Source organism: Phalangium opilio, unplaced genomic scaffold (genome assembly GCF_054372755.1).
Source record: "Phalangium opilio isolate 3A_F unplaced genomic scaffold, DU_Popi_V2 ptg000024l_1, whole genome shotgun sequence".
In the NCBI taxonomy this organism is placed as follows: Eukaryota; Metazoa; Arthropoda; class Arachnida; order Opiliones; family Phalangiidae; genus Phalangium; species Phalangium opilio.
Genome location: NW_028324155.1, coordinates 1,957,646 through 1,982,269, shown reverse-complemented (window position 1 = coordinate 1,982,269; position 24,624 = coordinate 1,957,646). Strand labels below are relative to the sequence as shown.

Below are 24,624 nucleotides of genomic sequence, written 5' to 3'. Positions count from 1 at the left end.
TGACTTTTTCAACTATAGCGGGAGTCCTTTTATTCATTAGTCAGTCTCGGGTCTAAACTAACCAAATAAATTTTCTTTCATTTTTATTTTGAGGAAAAAAATCGGCGATGCTTCGTTCAATTGAATTCTCCTTCTTCTATAAAAATTTAATTTTTTCTAATATTTTATATTTCAAAAATCCCCAAGCTCGACCTTTAATCCCAGATGAAATAAAGTTTCATCCGTCGTAATTATTTGAACCTTGACGCCCCCTTCTCAGTTTTTTTTCTTACAAGAAAATATTCCTTAATAAATTTGATACTTTGTTGGGGGGAGGCCGGAGTCAGTATAGAACTTTGGAAAAATTATGGCGCTGTAGCTTCTCCAATATAGAGTCACACACACGTTCCTGTAATGTTATATTACGCTACCAAAGTTTTTGTATAACTTTTGTTAATTAATTAAAAGGAAAAAAATGCATAAGAGTGTGTGGCTACATCTATGATATTTTTACGTTATTTTTTGTAATTTAGGTTATTGGATGCGACGGTATCATTGGATCCAATACAAAAATTGACCATTGCGGTGTCTGTGGTGGAGAAAACACCACGTGTCGACGTGTCGTGGCCTATTACACTAATCCAGTCATGCCATTAGGTTATAATAGCATCACAGTCATTCCATCTGGTGCTACCAACATCAATGTAACGGAGTTTGCAAGCTCTAGGAATGTTTTAGGTAATAATTGTCTCTTATTTTAAATATACAAGAGTGGTTTGAAATTTCCTCATCAAAAAATAGAAGAAATTGCTAATTTTTTTTTATGTTCAACGTAATTAACCCAAAATGACTATTTTAACGGCGCGAATGTGCTCAGACCGCTATTACAAGTTTATTTAATAAACTTTAAGAGCCTAACTAAAAATAGATTACCCGTAACAATATATAAAATATACGACGTCCCGGTTGAAAAATTCTGGAAGAGGAAAAAGTTTTCGGATCTTTTCTACCTCGGGGAATTTTTAACGAGACAAGATGGACCGTTAATTAAATAAGAAAGTTTTATTTAATAAAGCAAGTCCAGTTAAAGTCCATGCAGGGAAGAATCATTTCTTTAATCTCCTTAGCCTTTTCCGTAATAAGGCACCAGGCGCATTAATGGAGCCGAGTGGTTATGACTTTTCTAGAATTTTCCGAGCTAGAATTTTACGACTCGCTCTGGAGTTGATGGGGAAAGCGTTAATTTGCAGCTCGAAAGCCTGAAGAATTCTTCTCATAATTCTTTTTCCTTTTTAATATTGCAGCTCTTAAAACGGCTGATGACGATTATTTCATTCTAAATGGAAACTGGTCAGTTAACAGACCGGGAGATTATATAGGAGCCGGAACGGTCTTTCGTTACCGGAGAAGTGATCCATGGGGCTACGAAGGCGAAAGAATTAGCGCCCAAGGTCCAACAGATCGCCCTGTTGAGTTACTCGTAAGAAGTTCCACCTTTTTACTCTAACCTTTTCGTAGCAGTTAGAACCAGGTTTTTAGGTATCATCCGAAAGTTAACTGCCCTTTAAATAATTGAGCTGATAACCTTGACTCCTTTTACTTCTACCTCTCTCCACACTGCGGTAATTTTAACAACCTCCTTAAGACGTTCTTGAAAATGCCGTAATGAAGGTCATTTTCATTTCGAGATTAAATATTTTCAAAGTTTTAATTTACGAAAAACCACCCACGTCTCGAAGTTTAATTAAAAAATGTTTTTATGTACGTCTCGCGTTCGCTTTTCCGTGGACAGATAGTGTATCAGCAGCGAAACCGAGGCATCGCCTACTCTTATTCCCTTCCCGTCAAACGTCAGAATAAGAAGGACAGCTCTGCTAGGAAAGGCAGCAACGGGGGCTCGGGTTACGTACCATCTTCGTCAGTAGACTCTAAATCGAGCGTCATCGCCGTGACGGACGTCGCCACGCCAACGGTATTTCCCAGTAGACATCCCAATGTCAAAGACTCGTCGGGATCCCGTCGCGAAAAGAACCAATTAAATTCACGTCCAACCACGCCTAACGTCAACTCTCCAGTTGTCAAAAATTCGAGCGTTACCTCCGAGGTTCGTGTACGCAAGAATGGCCGAAACCGTAAGGCCGAACTCTCCTTGGAAACTGCTGAAACGTCCAGCGTGAATTCCAGGATCAAAGAAACTGTACTCAATGACGTATCCCAAGATTTCAAAAAAGATGGGGCATATTTATGGAGAATGACGGGGTTTGGGCCTTGTAGCGAGCCTTGCGGAAAAGGTAACCTTAAATAACACTGTCTAGTCTGGGTTTAAAATATTCGCCTTTGCCAGGTTTGAGTCATCCGATGTTGAAGTGTTTATCAAAATCTGCGAAATCTCAAGTGCCAGACTTTCTTTGCAACGGGCTTCCCAAACCTATCGTTCGAGCGGTAGTTTGCAACAAGGAGCCTTGTACGCCCAAGTGGACGACGGATGATTGGTCCTCTTGCAGCGTTTCCTGCGGGGATGGCTTTCAAGTTCGCAAAGTTTATTGCGCGCAAAGGAAATCTCCCGATAAAATCATCAATCTTTCTGACGATCTCTGCGCCAAGACTTTAGACAGACCGGCTGTTAAGCAGCATTGTACGGTCTCGAAATGTGCCAAATGGAAAACGTCGCCTTGGTCTATGGTGAGTTGAAAACAACCCCGACTAGATTTTGACTGTTAAATTAATTTTTCTCGTAGTGCACCGCGGATTGCGGTAAAGGTACACGTACCAGAAAAGTCACGTGCGTCAACAACGAAAATGCCATCGTCGACGACTCTTCGTGTCCCTTACCGAAACCGGAAATAGAGGAGACGTGTTTTCTTAAGAGCTGTGCCGGAGCCAGATGGATCGCGACGGAATGGCGACGGGTATGTCATTTAGACTCATTACGTAGGGATATTTTAATCCCTAATTAACCTAAGTCGTTGCCTAATCGTTCTTGTCCTATCAAATTAGTGTTCTAGCCCTTGCGAAACGGGGACGGAGAGTAGAAAAGTGATATGCCTCGATGGCGACAAGAAAGTTCATCTGGAAATCTGCGATCGCAGCAAGAGACCCGATGAAGTTCGACCATGCCAACGAAACCACACCGCGTGTAGAAAAGGCAGCTGGTTCGCCGGACCATGGAGTCAGGTAGGAACGCTGTCATTCTAAATATGTCACGAGCCAAACGAGGCTTAATCGTTAAAATTAGGACCATAAGTGTCTCTTTCGCTCCATTAACCGGTTCAAGCTGGAATATTTTTATCCCCCGGTCTTTTCGAAAGTTCATTAGGCCTTAAACGTCTTGAAAGTTTATTAGACTTTTAAATTCGGCTTTACTGCCTCTTTATTGTAAAACAAGGCCGGTGGTGCATTCTCTTCCCTTTCGCTTTAATTAAAACCTTCCTCGTAACTCTTCGGGAGTTTTAGCACCCGCTCTATTTTGACCGCCTCTTTTACGGCTATTCTTTCTCCGATGACCCCGAGTTAGCCTCGTATAAAACGAAGGCCCAACGCTCTGCAATTAATAAAGTTAGCACCGCCCACTAAAAATCTAAATCTTTCGGCAAAAGCGATGAAGGCTTCCGTCTAAAGTCTACGTGCTTTGTGTCCCTTATTTCGTAACCCTACCATCTCCCCTTCCTGTTTGTTTGAAACGTCTATGTATTTTACGACATCACCTTTCCCTTTCTTGAATAGCGGAAACTGCCGTTTCGGCCCTTTTGGTTTTTTCCATTATTCTTCCAAAAGTTTAATTTGAAAGATTTTCAGGTCCCGAAAATGTTTCTTTTTCTTTTCATTCCTTTTGCAAACTTTTCAAAAGATGGTATTAAATGGGGTTTTAAGTTTCCGAATGGAAAGGATTTACGATGAAGAGGGATTATGTCAGCTAAAGTTTTTAATATGTCTCGAATGTTCCCTCAGTGCTCGTCCTCCTGCGGACCTGGGAGTCAAACTAGGGAGGTTTTATGCCTTTTGAAAGAGAAAGTTGGTCGTCCGCAAGTGACCGACGACTCCTTATGCTCTCCACGCGACAAACCAGTTGCGAAACAAAAGTGTGACAACCAACCGTGCGACGATAACCAGTGGTACGCTGGTGAATGGTCCACGGTACGTTAAATAAATTGTTTTTGACGTTTTACCGATGAATTTAATCAGAGATGGATTGGTTTTTAGTGTACCAAGTCATGCGACGGAGGTCGTCAGACTAGGGAAGTGTTTTGTCTCTCTTATGGTCAGTCTTTAGGCGAAGGCTGCTCGGTGGCCACTAAGCCTTCCACTGCCCAATCATGTAATACTGAAAGTTGTCAGGAGTCCTTACAAGGCGATCGCGGTGCTCCACTCAATCTCAAACACGATCTGGGTAATTAGTTCAACTAATTTTACTTTGTGTACATTTTTTGGCCGAACTGAAAGTTTTAAGTGCGTATATCCTGGAAACTCAATAGTCAATTTTAAAAGGACTAATTTCTTTCAATACATCCGCTTTGCAACAACGTTGGACAGAATTGACTATTGACTTTCCAGATAGACTAGAGCATGGTACTTTTTTCTTCTCTATATAGAGGGATGGTTATTGGTCTTAGGGTAATTGAATGATTTTTGGCGTTGTATTCTCTTTTACCCTTTCCTTTAAAACAAAGCGGCCCCTTGCACGAATCAGTGGACAAACTGCAACCTAGTGATTCAAGCCCGTTTGTGTTCGACGGCTCACTATGGAGTCGTGTGCTGTTATTCGTGTAAAAAGGCTAAGGCCAAGAGGGAGATGCATATGTCGGGACGACCCGGACATTGACCTTATTGACAATCCGTCGGGCCTTCTTGAGGGGGTTTGACGGGATTGGTTTTTGAACCAAGGTTATGTTTTTTCCTTTATTACTTTCTATTGGTGCTTGTCTGTGATAGTAGATGGCGCCAACGAAAAAAGTGACGATATAAAACTTTTTCGACCCCAATGACCCCTTTTCCACCCCTTCCCGATTGGAAAATTTCTACTATGGTGCTTTAAGAGAGAAAAATAACCCTTGACCCTCCACAAACGCAAAAAGAAAATGAATCAAAGTTCGATCATATTTTTTGGTCCAATCAAAATGCTAACTACGAAGGACACGTGGTCTTCTCCTCGAGACGACGAACAATAAAGTTGAAACCGTTGTGGATGTTGCGTCCAAGGGTCATAATGCCAAACTCGAACGTAAGACACTCGTTCCTCGCAGCTAACGCGTGACGTCCGCGACGTTCGTAAAAACCTTTTTGTCAAGATTAACGCGCTGCTAATGTTGAAAATTAATTTTAGTAGGGGCAGTTTTGTGTAAATATTTATAATTTAGAGCTATTTAGTCGCGAAGTGGAAGAAATGTTCGTAAAAAACAAAGGGACGCGCTGTTGTGTTTTTCAGCTTCATTGTACATATTTATCCAGCCAATCTCGCCTCCATAGGTACAAAACGAAAAAGATAAAAAACAGCTAAATCCGTAAGTTAAATAATAATAAATCGCGTTTATATTAATATTGTTATAATTAAGATAGAAATAGGCCAAAAAAAAAGAAACAAATGTCCCTGAAGTAATATTAAGTTTACAGAGTCATTACACGTACCTATAGTTTTTAAATCTACAATATTTCAACCCATAAATTAACCCAACAGATTATTTTTTAAATTAAACTAACAATTAAGAAAATTTACATTATTTAGCCTATATTAGGAAAATCAAACCAGTTTTTTCATTGTTAAGCGGGTAATCAATTATTTGATCTGGTTTGCGATATCAAGAGCTCATTTGTAGCCCTAGAAGTTCTGGTAAAAGATATATTTGTGAATGAATCAAAAAATATTCAAATTCGCAAACCACGTCAAATTTAGACCAATAATTAATTACAGTTATTAAATCCCAGTGATTTTTTTAAATTTATCACATATCAATATATTTAGAACGCCCGCCTTAGAAAAGCTTACGTTTAAGCTATGTTTCAGTTTATTTTACAATTATACTGTTATTATATACAAAAAACCTTTATGCGAAGTTTCGCCAAAGATATTGAATGCCTAATTTAATGTTAATTACCTACCGTATTTCCACGTGTTTAATTTTTTCCTTCGCGCTTGGTATTTATATACAACAACAACAAAAAACCAAACAAAAAATATGAAAAATATTTTTGCATAATTTGCAAATTGTCGTAAATTCCCAAATCCTGCAAATATTGAAATATTATACTAATATAATAATTAACATATACGATATGATCAAATTATATTTTTGTGTCTTACACATTTTTTTACAGTGAAAAGATATCACTGTATAATTTAAACTTGCGCTAAATTATCCCCCCACCCTCCCTTAATTATCAAAGCAAGCAATTAAGCAAAAAATAATTTAGTTCGTTGAACTAAAATGCCGCGAAACAAGTCCATGGAGGACAAGCGATTTAAATAAAAATTCAAGAAAAAAAGAAAGCATGATATTTTTTAAGACATTTTCATTTTACTTATATAAGATTCCATATTATTACATTAGGATAATCTACGGAGTATTTCATCTTATCAATTTCGATAATTTCCGACATTAACACCTCCAATATACTTACATAAAACGCCTTTATTTCTTTGCGAATCAACCAAAAAAAATAATCGGGGGTAGTGTACACGGAATAAATTAATATTTTAAACGCAGACAAAAAATTATCAATTATCAATTTTTTATATATTTAAAAATAACTATAATTATAAAAAATTATTAGCTGCAAAAAATAATGGCACGATTAAAAAAACAAATGTCGATTAAAAATTATAGTTATTTTAACTTGAGAGAGAATTAGGTATCGAGGGACGAGGGGGAATTGTTCGTAAATTCAGTTTAGAATAATGTAAAAACACTAAACGTTTTCTGGCAAAATTTACTTTTTTTTTTGCTCTTTTGCAATATTATTTACTTGTCTTGATCCCCTTTTAAGTTAGGGTCTTTGTTTTGGGTGAACAAAATTAGACTTAAAATTAAACAGTAGCTGGTGAACTTAATAGTTTTTTTGGGGAGGTCATTTGAAAGTTGTTGTGTTCAGCCATGGACGGAATACGGGAAGTACAGTTGGGTAATGAGCTCCCTTTTTCCTTGATAATGTCCCGTCGTTGTTTCGAATGGGGTAGGTGGCGATCATGATTGGTAGTTGAAGTTTGATTTCTCTGTCTGGACCCCTGGGCGTCACCAGAAACTAAACACGAAACGAAGGTTTCCAAAATTTAGTTTCTCAAGTTAGGTTTTAACCTCTAGTAAATTCACACGTCATAATGTTCTGTAAGCTTTCAAAGCATTCTTAATAGACATGTTAAGCTTGGAATTCCTTATTATAATTTTGAATAATATAGTTTTTGTTCATTTTCGGACACAATTCATTTTAATATCCGTCCATTTGTGAAGCCTCGCGTATAGATTTTTGTTCTTGTGAGAATTACTTTGGTATTTTTTGGACCATCCAGGGAAGAGCTGGTTTGGGGAGATCCTTTTCCTTTATGAACAGTAACTGAAGATAAAAGAGTATGTGCTCGGACTGAGAGACTTTCATTAATGAGATACTCTCTTTCTCTTGCTCGTGAGAACAGACAAGATAGAATTTCCACTTCAGCACGTTCCATTTTTAAACTAGAACCTTATACCTTTCAGAGTAAGGATATTTTTTCCCCTTGAAAGAAATCTGCACTCAAGATTTTTATATCGTGTAAAAGGTACAAAAGAATCTTAACTTAGCTCTAACGTAACAACCTCCCTACTTAACCGTTATATTAAAAAGGCTCTTTGGAGCTTCCAGACGATAGGATTTCCTCTTTTTATCCATCTAAGTAGACATTTAAGACAAAAATAGACTCACGTAGACGTCGTATTGTATCTTGATAAGATGACACCCTCTTAAATTGGTGGGCGGTAAGGGAGGTATAAGTAGCAATTCGTTTTTCCAGTTGTCCACGTCACCGGAATGAATGCGACCTTTTTGTAGAGAGGCTAATTCCCGCGTCTCGGATTCGACTACTTTATTTTTGGCTGTGTATTGAATTGTCTATGGAAAAGAAGGAGGTAATGAGAATCATTCGTGGTGGTTGTCAACTAGTATTGTCATTTAGGCTTTAATTACCTCCGTTAGGACGGCCTTGGTTCTTTTAATGGTCACTTTGCTGTTGTTTTCGATGGAGGCAAAAACGCAAATACTTTCACCCGGAATGTATCCTCCTCTATCTAGCCTTACTCGACAGATGACATTACCAGCTGATATGCAAGGAACGCCTAATGTCTCTTCGATTTCGCAATGAAACGGTTGCTACAAACGTAGAAAGAAAAGAAAAAAGTCAGTCGGGGATTACTTTCTATTGGGTGACATTGTGAGAATTGTACCATAAGTAGAGCCGGTTCCAGATTCAGATCAATGGGATTCATGACTATAAAGACTTGTTGGTTCTTATGCGTCAAACCGGATGGTTCTTTGAGAGCAGTCTTACAGTAAAATTGTACCCATCCGTGTTTGCCTAGGAATGTCGATGGAATGCCCAATGGTAATCCCAGTTTGAAGGGAAATGTGTGCACTCCTGGTGAGAGTATAACCACTCGGCCACCACCTACCAAGGGAAATTAAAATTTGTTAGTTGTTATCAAGTCTAAAATAAATTATAACCGAAGAAATCACTTGGGACTCGGGAGTCTGTATATGTATATCAAAGTGAGGCTCAAACCGTTTCAAAAATGAAACTGAAATTTTGCAAGGACTTTGCTCTTAAGTAATGTGTACTCAATAAGAAATATTCTTCAATCCGCGGCCATCTTGGAAAATGGGGGCCAGAAACGATAAAATATTTCTTACTGAATAACATCATTCGTACGTTTAAACCACTAACATTTAGTATACTGGGTAATATCAAGAAATATACGGGCTTTATAGTTTCTTAATTGAATATACCCTAGTCTTTAAAATTATACCCAATTATTTAGAGTGTCCCAGTGTTTAAACAGTAATTTTAATTACCCTTTGTTAGGGTAATTTGGGAAAGTTTAGTTTTAGAGTATAAATAGCAACGCTACAGGTAGGTCTTAAAACTTATAACTTGTTAGCGCAGGTGTACAATGCCCGATGAAAGCCTAGTTTTTTTATGAATGTGTATTTATCTACCCGCGTTCATCGGGTTAATCTAATTCAGTTTACAACCCATGGACCTCGGCTTCGCGAGACATAGTAATAACGTCGTACAGTGGCGTAAATTTTATATCCTCGCAGTATAGTGGGGCATCTCGTTTAATGGTAAAAATTAAGGACTGGTTTTCTTTCCTATATCGGAGCGTATATACATTCCTTCGCTGCTAAAATGTATGTTACAAAGCACTGTAGGGCTATAAAATAACTCGACGATGACTTTTGGATAGATGTTTTTATACCTGGCGGCTTTATTTCATGGCGTAAACTTCATTATCAAGGGCAGAGAAAACATTTTGTCGGTTGCTCGTAAACTCGTATTGAAAAAGCCGACAGAATAGCTAGAAAGGTTCATACGCAATTTGCATATCAGGTTTTTTTTGTATCGTCGGACGTTACTTTGTAAAGAGTTTATTGACCCGTAAGTTCGGAACTTGATGCATAAAAGCTTTCGGTGATTCATATTCCATTAGTGTATATTTATTTCATGGGAAAGTTTCACAGTTTCCTAACTAGTACATAAAAATAAATCTTGTTAGCTACTAAGTATCTTGTTGGTATTGTTAATATAATATAAAGAAATTCTAGATATAACAGATATATCTTACGTAATTTCGAATAAAATGTTTCCGGCTTCAGCTGGCGTATGCCGCTGGCATATTTCAACCGCTGTTGTGCAATATAAATTGTACAGCCATGCGTGCGTGGAATCTTTTTGGTTATATAGTTTCCTTTTTGCGTTTTTAATGTATAATGGAGGGTGTAGGCGGGAAAGAGTTATTTTAAATCCGATAGGGAATATATCAGACCCGCCTTTAACAAAATTGTCAATTTATTATCAAAAAAAAATTTCACTCGATCCAAAATTAAATTTTATTTTTGTGTTTGGGGAAAGAAATCGATTGAAATGAGTATCATCGCGTGTATTCTTTATCTCTTTATATCCCTCCTAGATACGCTGCATGGTGAAGTTTAGTTTCGTACTATATCTTTAACACGACAAAACAAAACAACTTCTTTTTTTTTTGATATTCCATATCTATCTAATTAATTAATTAATAGTCAACGCCCAGCTCAAACCACTTTACACAGAAAGCTAAGTTGGCAACCGAAAAGAGGAAGTAACTTCCTTCAGAGTCCGTACATTTAAAACTTTATCAGGGCAATGCTGGTCCTCTTTATTAGTTTATAAACAAAATTCGTTACGCATCAAGTTTACATCTTTGGCGAAGTATCGATTTCTTTCGTTAGAAATTATAGTAATTTTCGTATTCCCCAGATAACATTACTGAGATCGAGAACCCATTAAAGGCCTGAGAACGTATAATTAGCTATCTTTTGCTTGTCAATATGTATGAAGGAATTGTTAATCGTGAGGGTGAGAAACTTAAGGCCACGGCGCTACGTACGAATACCATCTTTGAACGTTCTGAGGGCTTAAATATGTTCTCGTTGAAATTAATATATCGTTATGTTTAACATTGTATATACAAAAGCCTCTTATCGGAACGCTTAATGAGCTTGCCTGATAAGAGAGAAGAGTTTTAAGAAAACTTGATGAGCCCCTTTCAACAAGTTCTGGAATAGATAACCCTTTTACGTTCTATAGATAACCCTTCCTTCCATCTTGTGGTTTCCTCGCTAGAATTCTTAGATCAGAGCTATTTTGGGAAGCGGTTTTTTTTTTTCTGCCAACTTGCCAAGGGCGTTTACTCCTTTTCTGCCTAAAAATAAAGCTATCGAGATATAAAAATACGCAATCCCGTTGAACAAATAGGCCAATTAATTCCGGGCAAATAAGGCTTGACTCCGAACGCATCCGCCGCCTTCTTAAGTCGTTATGTAATTTTTGCGGACGTCGTAAGACGAAACCCTCTGATCAATCTTAGTTACCACAAAAAAGCAAAAATATTCTCCCAAAAGACAAAGCTTGTATTAGATTTCTTACGTACACGAATATATTCTAGAATATTGTACAATTTAGACGTCAACTCGACTTCGACAAAAGTATATTTGAACACTTTTGTTAACTCGACTTCGATAAAAGTATATTTGTACACTTTTGTCAACTCTACTTCGACGAAAGTTTGTTTGTTCGCTTTTGTCAACACAACTTGGACGAAAGTATATTTGCATACTTTAATTGTCAGCTCAACTTGGACGAAAGTATACTTGCACACTTTAATTGTCAACTCAACTTCGACGAAAGTATATTTTTACACTTCTGAGTCTATTCCATGAAAATGAACGTTACACCGTACAGTATTCTTGAAAATATTCGATAAATTCTTTGAGTTCTACTATACATCGATTTTTATCCTACTTCTTCTTTCATCCTATAAAGGGTAATATATTGTTTCCAGAAAAGAAAAAAAAGGACGTTACGGAGAAGGTTTCTCTGACCATTTTCTGGGTCTAGGTCGTTTTGTCGACCCTCTTCGTAAGTGTCTTTGGATGTCTCCCAAACATTTGGGTCGTCAAGAAGGCTATAGGCTTTACGAATCGTATAGGAAAAATCTAATGGAACTTCTTCAATCCGAACGAATTCCCGGGGTTTGTTTTGATAGGATTTGTTGTCTGTCATTCTTGATTTAAATCCAACAACAACAACAAGACGAGGCATTTGGACTTGTTCGCGCTACTTCTATGAAATTTCAGAAGTTAAGAAAGAACTGGAGTGAAGTTTACATTATGCAAAGTTTCTGTCATAGTTTCTGGAAACTCTTCAAATTTTTGAACGTAGAACTTTATGAATTCCCTGTTGTTAGCTTAAGTGCCGTCCGTCATTCCTACTGCCTAAATTCTCTAAAAGTAAAGAAACCCCAGAATAATAGGCGTTACAAATGATCCAATATGAAAATTAGTCTGTGCATTTTCAAGATGAAGTAGCTACCATAGCCTTACTGATTGTGAGTAATTTTTCAAACTTGACAAACAAGTGTCAAAACAAGTTCTCTAAACTGTTTACCTTTCTAAAATTTGTACGTCCTATCATCGTAACTACTTGTTTATATTTAAGACAGGGGTAAGCGAGGGGTTTAACAGGCGAATACGGGGAAAATGGTCTCCCGTTGCTAGTCGATAATACCAACGCGAAAAGTACGGTAGAATTATCGAAATCCGATGGATGGAAGAAAATGATTGGAAATCTTTCTCTTTTTTTTCTGCCGAAAAGAAATTTTCTTCTAACCCTTTCCTTCCTTAAATAGAATATCAAGGAATAGGGGTCAGTACGGGAACCCAGTCAAGTGACGAGTACGTTTCCTAAGTTCCCTCTTGTCCTATGTCCTTCGTTTCTCCTACCTAGGTTTCGATTCTCTCATCTCCTTTCCTCTTTCAGGAGAAGATTCCGTCGGAGAGAAAGAGGAGTTGCATGGAAGGGTTGGATTTTTATCGAAAAGAGTTCTCGAGAATTGAATGGGACCTTCTCATTCCACCCTTCTCCCAATACGCAGTTAAATGGTCGGTCGAAAGTCGGGCGTTCAGATTCAAACGAAGCGGAACTTTTAATTGATCGGACCCGCCTTTTAGTCAGGTTCGCAATTAGCCAGTGTAACCTAATTCAACACCGACTTCCCCCCGCTCTTTCCTTGTCTCTACCGGGCTCATTTTGAGCTAAAGGGATCCCCATTTAAAGAGCTGGCAGGCGGTACGCGTCAATAAATGCGCAGAATAAATCTAGTGACACACGATGTGGAAGCAACGTGGTACGTGAATGAATGCCCTCGATAGACCACCGAAAATAAAACTAAAGAGAGTAGAAAAGTTAAAAAAAAAAAAAATCAGAAATATCACGCAAGAACGTATGAATAGCTTGATCCCTGACAACTGAAACTCAAATACTCAATGAGAGGAATCTGCTGCAGATTCTCGGAACGCACGCTATAGCAATATCAAAGCGAAATGGGCTGAAGTATGATCGTCAAAATATACTCTCAATACAACATTATTGATTTCTATATAATAGTTCGAAGGGAAATGAGTTCACCCCCTTCAACTCTCTGGTAGTAGGATTTCACCCGTCCCCTTTTGTTCCGAACTGAAAATCCGGAGTAATTATTTCTATTTTGAGCAATCCCTTTGAAACGAGGCTCTCTTCACGCAGCTATAACTTCCTATAGCTATTAAATCGAAGAGCTAGACTCATTTATAGACTCCATTCTTCTAATCGTCGGGGTCCTTCTCCCTCGCTTACAAATTGAACTTCACGCTTTTGACCCGTAAGATATTTCAGACTAGTAATTTAGCGTTTTGTAGTAATGTCAATAGTTTAATGCGTGATGGATTTAATCGTGAGTTTTATTGGTAGGCGAATAAATAGATAATTATGGTACTTTATCTTATCCGCACTAAAAATGGATTGGAATTCTTTGGACTGTTTTGAGATGCACCTTGAGCATACGAGTTTAGTCTGCAACCGTAACAGCCTTAAATAGGTACACGATAGACAAACATTGGGATAATTCTTTACCACAGTCCGCCCTCCCATTTCTTACGAAACCGAAAGACAAACGAAAATACCCTGGTAAATGTTTAAAAATTCCCTTTCTTAGTAAGCCCACTATAGAAAAAAAGAACAATATGCTTGTTTATTTTATATATATATATCTTTTTTCTATAAAAGTAGGTCGCTGTTGTATGTCCACCGCCCGTGCAAGACACAGTCTCGGATTTCTCAATCTATCCAAAAAAAACCCCACGCGGTCCGTCCCAGTTTCTGTTTTACTTTCTAATTTAATACCCGGAGTGGGTGCAAAACTCTCTAAACACGGTACTCGACTCACCGCTACTCTTACCCGGTATATCGTTCTTAACCAACCACATATTATAATGAATTTCGCTAGAAAACTATGTTATGTATAAAACATAAGCGGAAGGGTTAAACCCACTTCCCTCTTCTTCTTCTCCATTATACGTCAACTAAATTTTCTTAGAACGCCTGTTTATCTGCTTAGAGCGACAACATATTGTATATAAAACTCCCGCCAACCTTACAGTTGGGTCTATAAACAAAAGGTCATTACATAGTATACATAGGCACAAACTGACTAACCCTACTCCTGTCGCTCAAACTAGGCTGGAAATATTATTCTGTACATTACATCAACGTTTGAGCTTCTATACCGAGCTTAAAGTTTTCCTAACCCTTTCATCTCGCGAGAAATAGCTTCGAATACTTGGAAGGCTTGGAGAACTATCCGCCAAGATCCCTGTGCCTGAAAGTTGACGTGTAGTGATCGATTAGGAAGATTTTTTACGCTTCAGGTTCGTCTGGAGAAGTTTTTCCGATATATATGAGGTAACTGTTAGATACAGGCCCTGATCGGTATAAGGGATGGTATTGCCTAGTTTCGAACTAACTTTGGTTCAGGAAGGAGGTCGTTACGCGCTGAGTTGAACGTGGGATAGATAAACCGTAATCTTGGATCTACGCGGTTAAAATTCTACCATAGGCTGCTGCCGCCCATGTAATCCATTAAAGTTAAGGGGTTTCTTTGCATTAGTGTTATTGACCAATGCATATTTAAAAGAAAAGAGATACGCTAATAAGCTTCTTTAAAATTCAGAGCATGTTTTTTCACTCTCAGTAATGGTAGTTCTAAAAGATGGGTAAAAGACTTGTTGTTAAGAAAGTAACCGCGAAACATCATACGTCAACGTTTTTCGCGCTTTAAATTTCTCAAATTATTTCTCGTGCTCGTTAAGCCTAGTTTGAATATGAAAATTGGGGTAGATTAGGCCCTAACAAATTTTCTTTTAGGAACACCACGGTTTTTAGACTATCTCTGAAACTCTTTGTTGATGTTTAATGAAAAACTTTCACACGGGAGGTACATTCTTGCTTACTGCAACCCTAAACCCCCATAAAAACATTTCTCTTACAATACAGTGAATCCTTCGTAAGTTAGGATCATTCTAAATTTGTAACCTTAATTGATTTCCAAGTGCCGTAATGATCGTAGCTCGTAAAGGACGGATAATTGCCCTAACAATTATAATCTGCAGCACCGATGAAAAACTATATTCAAGGCTTAAAATTTAAACTGTCGGTATTTAAAAAAACACTCATCCCGAACATAATTACGAATATTTCGTTACAGATCATTAGCTAAGGTAATGGCTAATTTATCTCGGTAATACTCTGCCCCGATGTTAAACCACACTAGTTCATTTGCATGGAACGTGTATAAATCTTTATGCCCTATTCCCTTTCGGGGATAAAAATCCTTGGATTTTTTTTGTTACAACATTTAGAAAAGGGCTATAGTTTACTTGTGTAAGTAGATAAGCGTGTTTTTGTAAGAAGGGGCTTTTCATACGCCAACTTGTGTCCCTGGACTACCCGAGTTCTAAATCATTTCTAGCACGAAATAGGAGAAGAAAAAAAGGTTTATTTCTTGCGAGGGTTTATCCATTTTTTGTTTTATTCTTTCTTTTTCTCTCTCAAAAAGTGGAGTTTCTACTCGTTCAATTGATAGGCTGGTCCTTTAATGCCGTAGTATTTTTGTTGTATGTCTAAGAGGAAAAAGGGGTAACACCTCTCATTTAAAGAGTTCTTCTTCCCACGATCCCGTATTTATATTGACTGTGTAGACTCATTTGTTGAGTTAGATTTTAACATAATTTCGTGATTTCTAACTGCGAGGGTAGGATGTAAAATTGGGGTCATTCGATATATTTGAAGCGTGCATGCATGCATGCCTCTAGTAAAACAGAAAAACCACAATATTTGGATTCTGGGATGATGATTTGAAGGGAAAGTATAACGTCTTTCTTAATGCTGGTAGCAACAGCGATGTAATTTTAAAAAGAGAAATATTATCTTAAACTGTAATCGCTATACTCTCTTAATTCTGGGTTAAGCAAATATTACGACATTAAAGTGGTTTTCCCTTATTATCTCTAATTACACATTAATTACCCAATTAAGATTTATTGATAAGTACTAATTACACCAAGGACGTCTGGCTTATTTCTAAATGAGCACCCAAGCTCAGAGTTTCAACTTTTGTATACCAATTTCTTCCTTTAAGCCTTGGCCAAATCTCTTACACACTGAATAACTTTTTAATTTTTCTATTTTCAACCTAAGTTTCTTCTTAAAAAAAATTAGTTTTCAAACTTTGTTAGCGTCGGTATAAAATTAAATTCCAAAAATAAATGGCCTATTATCTTCATAATGGCCTACTACTTTTTGAAGCTTTTATCCCAAATATTGTATAAACCCACTTTTTTATACTGCACTGAATTAATTTGAATATTTTATAAGGAGCCAGACTTTTTTGCCTTCGGGCGCAAGTAATGGAAGGGTACATATATAGGACGCCTTATTCCACGTGGTATTCGGTTTGTTCTCCTCCATAGAATCTTAGGTTCAACATAAGTTCATTAGATAAGTTCCATAAGTTTGTCACTGGTTACAAATTAGAGCTTGTCACGAAGTAACGTAGGTCATAGAATCGAGGTAAAGCGACGCCTGGTGACGCCCTGTCAAAGTACAGACTAAATAGGAAGATGGACTGCAAAACCGAGTGTAGTCTAGTCTCGAACCAGCTCTCAGTAAGTCTCTAGCATTGCGAAGTATAGGTAGTGTTATACTTATGGAACATATCTTATAAACTTATGGTTCGACTATGTTTCTTACCTCCTTTGGGTGGGCCTTCTCCCAGAAGCCTGAGTCGAAAATCAATGTAGTTTTCCTTGTCATGAGCGCTAGCCCCTCTCTTATCCCTTAGTTTTACCACACCTTCACCCACGATGTGGAAATAAAGACCTGTAAAGTATAGAAAAATAAGAAAATAAGAAAAAAAAACAAAGGTTTATTTTCCAATCCATTGTCTAAAACAATTTGTGAAAATACACTCTAAACTTACAAGGGGGGAAGTTAGGCCTAACCGTGCCTGAAAACCCGTTTCTTACCAACAATTTCCTAAGCCTATTTATTTATTTATTTTTATTATAAGGGCGCGGAAAATTTCGTTTCCAAATTCAATTTTGGAAGCCCTTATTACACTCGAATTTATGTTTTTTTTTTATTTGAGTAAAATGAAACTTGTTTACCTTTTCAAGTCCCGTTTTTGAAAATCAAGTTTTTTATAGGGTAATTAAATTAATTCAAAAGGAGAGTATATTAGGCCTAGTAGAAGTATAGTAAGTGCTTAAATTCAATTGGACTATAGAAGTAGTTAAGGTATATTTAAAATGAAATCACGTATTCGATATTGAAATCGTTTTCTGAATCTTAAAGTTCGTGACTTGATTTGTAAGACCATGTCGGCCGTCTATAGACACACTTAAACCTCTTAAAATGAAGGCCAAATAGATAAGAAATTTGCATCAATATTCATTAAGCCAAAAACATTCCGCAAAAAATTAAAAAAGAATAGGCCTTTATAATTTGATTAGAAACGTTACTGGTTTAGGCGTTAAAACTCTTTAAAAACTTTCAATTTATTTCCTGATGAACTTTCTAAGTGTTGCCCTTATGCAAATCAATATGCACTCACGTGATGTTGTTTTCCTCGTAATTATAATTATTTCTAACGTTGAATTTTTCCCCACGCATTTGAATCAAAGCCCTAGCGATAATTAGCGTGGTTTCGAATTAATGATCACGTTGTGGATAATTATGTCGCTGACACAACACTTTTGGGGTTTGTTCCGGTCGTGCATCGTTTGTTCGTCATAGCGTGAAACTCGCTAGAAGAATGTTTAAAACTGGATTCCCGCGATGGTGGTTATATTCCACTAGCACCAATTGTAAGCTTAATTTATGGTCATTTGCATATACACGTACGTGTATCTACATCTGTTGAAACTCTTGGGAAAATTAGGCCTAACTTCCAAACATCTCTTTTGAGTCTTTATGCCAAAAATGTTTACGTCAGACATTAAAGCGTTCGTCTAACGCGGGCAAGTTTGTTCTTGGCGAACTTCCATGCTTATAAATTCGAGTAAAAGGTCAATGAAAACTGGTCTCTAGCCGGTCCTGAATTTCTGGGTCTAAATTTAAAAGCTAAGCTACCGTCCTTGTAATAACGTGGGATACTTTGTGATAAGAGAGTCCAGTTAACTTTAAATAATAAAACTGTAACCAATTCTTATATAGTTGCACATTTGCAATTGGTTTAAATGGCACTTGACAGAAGTTGTTGATATAGTGTATATATGTTGCCCAAGTATATACATTTATGAGACTATCATGAATAAATCTCTCATAGACAAAACTAGTCTAAATTCCTTGATTTATGAATATGTCAAGGCCCAAACTAATAACTTACCAGTAACGGGCGTATCCTCGTCTAATTCCACTAGCACTTTTCCAGCGATGAAACTACCGGGGAAATAGAGTAGGCTTTCGTTATCCAACAATATCAGGAACTTTCTTAGCTTCTTGGCCATTTTAACTCTCTCAAATATATATTTTTTTCTTCTTCAATTTCACTAAAAGTTTTATTTCCTAAAAACAATCCGTCGTAAAAACGAGTTACCCTCTCAAAACCGCATTGTTTTTATCACGTCATCTTTCACTTTTGTTTATTGGCCGTTACTCCTAGAACTCGCTGTACACTGTTACGAAACAATCACTGGTGTACTGGTGAAGAGAGTAAACTTCTTAATCAGGACAAATGCGTTTTGCTTTTCAAAAACACCGAGGTTTACGTTAAAACTTAAGGAAAGGATACAGTTTCTCTGGTTGTACACGCGCAAATGGTTTCCCGTTTCGCCCACCGGACTTGCCAAGCTTTCGGGGTACCTTTTTAAGACGCCCACAGTCTACCAGTGGCTTCGACTTTGATGAAGGTATCTCTAGACGCTAAAAGAATTTCTCCTTTTGCCACGGTGTGTTGGTTAAAAATTTGCTTACCCCCATTTTGTATCCGCCAGGTAAAAAATTCTTCTGCTGGAAGTAAAGATAGTTTCTGGCAAAAGTTCGTTCAGCCAGGTGAGACCGGTTCAGGGGGAATGGTAATTTCGGGGGAGGGTTTCGAGCCCATTTAACAGGAAGATTTCTTTTTAAACTTCAAACAATCTCTCTCTGCATTGGTTGTATCCCTCCCCTTGCTTATACCCGTAGCTAGGTCGCTCGTAAAACGAATTGAAGTACCGCTACCTTATATGACGTTACGTTCAAAATTGTTGGCCTCGAATTGGAATATTTCGGGCTAGTTTGGAGAGGGTACCCTCTAAGATATCTTTTTAACTATTTTCTATCTTCAGACTCAAAGATAGCCTAGAAATTTAACTTAGAACTTTTAGAGGTGCGCCCAGTAGAAGCGTAATTACTTTTTGAAGTATTTGGTCCAGATACACTTTTAAAGGGGCTTGTTGTTCTGGATATTTTCGTCTTATGTTTGGGTCTCTGGGAAGATACCCTTAGATAAAGAGGTTGTAACAAGCATTTGACCTTTCTCTTACAAAAACAAAATGCCAGTAATTGTCCGAGTTTCGGGGCCCATTTTGTTCTTAACATCTCTTTGATTTCTTTGAGAAAAATTGGGATAAAAACAGGTTGTTTTGAGGATCCTCGAGTTGTTGGTGGTACAAAGGGAGAGAAAATTGCGTATTCCGATTAGGTTCAAATGGAAGAATCGTCCCCGTTTCTTTATCCTTCGTCTTTTTCGTCATCGCCTTTTGTCGAGCAAGTTCAACAGCCCCGCTTGATCGACCAGCCGTTTCGAGGAGGCGTTTTTCCACATTCAGCTTGCGAGTGGTGCTATTGTCGCCTTGCCTGTCTTTAACGGGTTTTCAATTGTTCTCTTATTGAATAGAGCCCGGGATGAACAACGATAACGGTGGCCCAAAGCCAGCTCCTCGGATAACGGAGCTCTTTTCTAATGCTAATTTATATTCCGGTATAAATCCACTTATTATTTTTATTAATTTTCTTCCCTTCATAACAAGAGCTCTATGATAAAAACCATGGAAATTTGTTGTTGTTGAAGGATAGGTTTCAAAACCTTCCAAGAAATAAGAAAGTCGGACAATGTTTAGTTGTCAAGTTGTTTCATGTTTACAATGAAACGGACTATAGATAATTGTAGTCCTTCAACAGTCCTCCTTGACCTATTCAACAGCGCAAGAGGTTAACAGTAAAATTCCGACACTCATTGTTGCGTTAAACTCTTAGACAATTTCTGTTGCTTAATGTTTTCTCTAATCTGTAATTTTTTGTCATCTCATCTTCTTACCTTGAATATGTTAAGGTGTCTTCAATTTATGTATTCCTACAAGTGTAAATGGGAAGGTCATGATAATCCGTAAAATTAAAATACCCGTTAACTCCCTGGTATATTAAGGGAGTAATCTCTTGTTCTCTGGAATTGTTTGAATATTTGACTCAATTTAATTAGCGTTAGACTGAGAGAGAGGGAGAGATAAGGTTCGCTTGGATAATAACACCTTTGTATAAGACACTAGAATAGCTTCTAGGTGAATTGGCCTTAATTTAATCAAACCAACAGATTTCGGGGTTATACCTGGCTATGTAATATAAGCGCGCTCATTTCAGCCTGGGTATATCTTTTCCGGCATAACGTATATCGAATGCAAGGCCGTTCTCGTTTGGCCCAATCCAATTAGTATAATCAAGTAATGGTTTCTCTAAGAGGAGAGGGGGATAACCAGAAATAATTGCATCTATTCAATCTTATCCTAAAAATTACTACTTGGCAATAACGAAACATAAAAATAAATTTCGGACTGTTGACACTAGAGGAGCTTAAGATTTGAATATGGCTCTAAAATAAGGGGATGAACACTTGATTTACTTCTATCAGATTGCGTTCACGCTCAAAAAAACCTTGAAACGGGATATTGTCCAACCACTTGATGATACTTTATTGAACTGTTGAAAAATTATCTAGGGGCTATAAAGTTAGGAAGTTTATATATTGTGGAATTTACTACACCTTAGGCTTACTTTTAAAAATTACGCGTAGTTATTTAATTTTTATTTTTCCCCCTTTTTAACTTCTTAGGCCCTTCCGTGATTAGAACATCTCCTGGTAACATCGTATCAAGTCGGTCGAGGTTAAGATATCGGAATTAAAGACCAAACATGGTGGTTTTCTTGAAAACGAGTTTACCAACCTTCACATCTCGAGGAAGTGACGTCAAGCTTCTTTTCTTTTGCGTCATTTTTTTTACCTGTGGCTCTTTCCCTCTGGTGAAATGAAATTCTTGAGACCTACGCATTCTTTGACTGACGACTCAAGGTATAAAGAAGACGAAAATTATAAGAGACTTCTTGGGGACATGAAATATTACAGTCAATATCAGGTGGAAGTTTCAGCAAGTATAAAGCTGGGCTTATAAGCTTAATTAAGAAGGTATCTAGCTTAGTACGCGGTGAACATTCAACCTGATTCAGACTGCTCTGAAAGTTTTTAATTATAAACTTATACGTTGCTAGTGGAGGAGAGACTGGTCTCTGATATTTTTTTTTCTAAAGGGAAGGCATCTTTATTAAAACCAGCTTCATCAGTGAATCCACAAACTTTCTAGGGACCCTTAAAGGCTTTTATCCTCTCTTTAATTACTCTGTTGCATACCGGGAAAATAATTACTTGTTTTTTCTATAGGATAGACTGGACCGAGACACTTTTTTAGATTAAATCCCCTGGAAACCCATGTAGGAAAACAGACTACACTAGAGCATTCTGTTGCAATACGAATTTAAAATAGCAGGGGGCCCACTCCAATTGGGAAAACATTGCAGGCTTTTCCATCTATTTTAGAAATATCCCAAGAAACATGTACTGTATGTAGTTGCGTATATTTTATATTCTCTCCACGTGAATATTTTCCATTTTATTTATTTCTCTTTTTTTTAGTTTTGTTGTAGTTTTTCCATTTCAATATTCGATTTCCTCATTTGTTTAGAAATAAAAAGGAAGGAAGGAAGGGCGTCGGTTCACTCTTTAAGAATAATATATTAGTTTCCTTTATTTTCCTTTCTTTTTTGGAGTTTTTCTTTCATGGGTAGTTACGCGGTCAGCTAGTCTGCGCGCACTTCAATGATTTTGAGAGTGTTTTTTCTGTTTCGTCGCTTTTATTATTTGCTCTTCTGAACGACGAGTATGAGAGAGAATCGAGAGAAGAATGCGAGAGCAACTGGAGCCAAGCAATAAGTTTTTGGCCGAAATCCCTTGAGCGTGGACGTGACAATGCGAGGGGCAAAGCCCAAAGGGGGCCCCTAAGGCTTGATCCGATCCGAATGACTGCGGCTCGACATTTCGCTAAACGCGTAGGTTATATCTAAATTCCCTCTCAGGATCTAGTCTGGCTGGAATCATACTGGTCTTCGATCTTTCGACCGTGACCTAACCGTGTAACCGTATCGCCGAAGCCATGACTATAAACTTTCCTACGGAACCTAAGGTGTAGGTGATAAAAATCTGGTTGGGGTTAACATATTCCAATCTCCTTTGCAATTGTCCACTAAATTATGTAAATTAAAAGCTTCACCTCGAGAAGAGCGCTGGTGCATGCGTTCTTAGCGGGAATGCGGGTCAGTTCCTCTATAGCTTCCATCTTCAAGAATTTAGGCTCTGCTGTTGGATCTTTAAAGCTCAGAAAGGAGGAAATACCATAAGTTTATAAGATATGTTCCATAAGTATAACACTATCTATGCTTCGTAATGCTAGAGAGCTAGTTCGAGAACGACGGTTAATTTTTCAGTCCATCTTCCTATTTAGTCTGTGCTAAGCCTTTGACAGCACCTCGCCAGGCGTCGCTTTACCTCTAATCTATGACCTACGTCACTTCATGATAAGCTCCATTTTATAACTTATGGAACATATCTTATGAACATATTGTAATACCTATAGAAGAATAGATTTTTAATTGGGAAATGTGTTCCATTCCAAGCTTGGAACAAGATGAACAATCGATCGGTTTGGATATTGCCTTTTGCGTATTTCTCCTGGGACCAGGAAACTTATCTATAAATTGCAACGCCTTGTTGCCACTGTTCTTAAAATATTTAGATTTAGTCAGGATTATTTTTGACTTCTGTTCAAACGTGATGGATTTCTTAACCCGTAAACATTCCAAAAATAAAGTGAAGTTCAAAAAATCCGTGAGATTTCGCAGGTCATGCATAGTTAATTTTAAGTAAACAACTTCTTTTTATAAACCGTAACGGAAATTGAAAGGAAGAATAATGTAAATTAGTTCCAATAGGCAACTCTTCCGAAAATGTTGAAGGAAAACACGCAATTTACATTTAGACGCTAGAGTAAGCGTTAAGGTCAAAACCCCTTTTGTCAATAAAAAGATTCGCTTCACGTAAAGACCTTTATCTATATATTTATTTATTTATAATTAGACACCGTCACAATTAATATTTACACAATATTTTCGCTATATTTACATCAGTTAAACCGACCGCGTTTTAAAATTAATATATCATTTATTATTCTATAATTTATTTATTTATTATTATATTTATTTGTTCACAACCACTTAGTTATTTAGTCAACTTAGTCACTTTTAATTATAATTTAGTTGAAGCATCGTTTAAACGTACCTTATCCTTTCTACATATAATCCGTTCACAAGCTGGACGGTGCTGCTTTTGCTTATTCCGTAACAATTCTTATTCATTAGTTAATTTCAATTAATTTATTTTTAGTTTTATATATGTATGTTCATATTATATTAAGTTAGCACTTTTGCACTTTGGTATAGATAATACCAGAAGTATATAATACTTCTCTTCGAGAGAAGTGTACCACAAAACGGGGTAAGTGTAACGTCACTCTTCCCAACATCGGATCATTTGGAGCAAGGTTACTAAACCGAATCACATACACGATAAATAGTTCCCTCATCATTACTCTATTAGCGTTTAAATATTTGGCAAGACGCGCTTGTACATTTTTGTCCGACGTTAAGACAAGGTTTGTGGGATGATTGCTGGGGATTTAGTGCCAAACAACTATAGAATTCACCTTACGGTACGATGCCCATTTGTAGTTTGATGAGCGGGAAAGCAAACTTAAAGGGTGAGCCTGGGAAGAATGACGTTACATAACTAAAGCATTAAGAGGATACAGAGTGGCATCCTTCTTCTATTATCCCCTTCTGATAATACTAAAGGTACCTATATATTACGCAATCAATATTTAGTCTTTATTACTCACAATATTCAAACGTCTTAATAATAACGTTAAAAATAAAATATTACCTATAAAATTATATATATATATATATATCTATATATATTTTTAGCAAAAGACATATTTCATTAGGAATATATTTCTCTTTCCAAGAAATATATAAAGGAAACTTTAATAAGGCTTCCCATGATTAGAAATTTTCGCATTTCCGTATACACCGAGGGGCCAATCACTAATCGTAAGCAATATGCAGTTAATTTTACTCTGTACACATTGAATCTGACAGTGATTAGTCCCTCGGAATGCACTCAAATTAAATAAATC

The 24,624-nt window shown here is 37.2% G+C and overlaps 2 protein-coding genes across 9 annotated transcripts in view; one reads left to right on the top strand and one right to left on the bottom strand.

Moving 5' to 3' along the window:
* Nucleotides 1-23,785, top strand: part of LOC149692094 (thrombospondin type-1 domain-containing protein 4-like) — a 93,579-nt gene extending 69,794 nt beyond the window's left edge. For 7 of the 8 annotated variants that reach the window (XM_089867758.1, XM_089867760.1, XM_089867757.1 and 4 more), the window contains 9 exons: nucleotides 513-717; nucleotides 1,284-1,459; nucleotides 1,772-2,270; nucleotides 2,324-2,661; nucleotides 2,718-2,888; nucleotides 2,977-3,153; nucleotides 3,928-4,113; nucleotides 4,180-4,366; nucleotides 4,647-5,558. In XM_089867758.1, the coding sequence (XP_089723884.1) occupies nucleotides 513-717; nucleotides 1,284-1,459; nucleotides 1,772-2,270; nucleotides 2,324-2,661; nucleotides 2,718-2,888; nucleotides 2,977-3,153; nucleotides 3,928-4,113; nucleotides 4,180-4,366; nucleotides 4,647-4,798 (2,091 nt within the window). In that variant the 3' untranslated portion in view covers nucleotides 4,799-5,558. Of the gene's footprint in view, nucleotides 1-512; nucleotides 718-1,283; nucleotides 1,460-1,771; nucleotides 2,271-2,323; nucleotides 2,662-2,717; nucleotides 2,889-2,976; nucleotides 3,154-3,927; nucleotides 4,114-4,179; nucleotides 4,367-4,646; nucleotides 5,559-21,155 lie in introns of those variants that run through there. The other variant, XR_016382617.1, reaches the window with a different exon arrangement.
* Nucleotides 6,469-19,012, bottom strand: Vdup1 (arrestin family protein Vdup1). The gene is made up of 6 exons (XM_089867764.1): nucleotides 18,456-19,012; nucleotides 16,820-16,948; nucleotides 8,385-8,605; nucleotides 8,128-8,310; nucleotides 7,867-8,052; nucleotides 6,469-7,212 (listed from the first exon to the last, which is right to left on the bottom strand). Exons 1-6 carry the CDS (start codon nucleotides 18,574-18,576, stop codon nucleotides 7,039-7,041), a joined length of 1,014 nt encoding a protein of 337 aa, XP_089723890.1. The 5' UTR covers nucleotides 18,577-19,012; the 3' UTR covers nucleotides 6,469-7,038.
* Nucleotides 23,786-24,624: the final 839 nt, after the last annotated feature.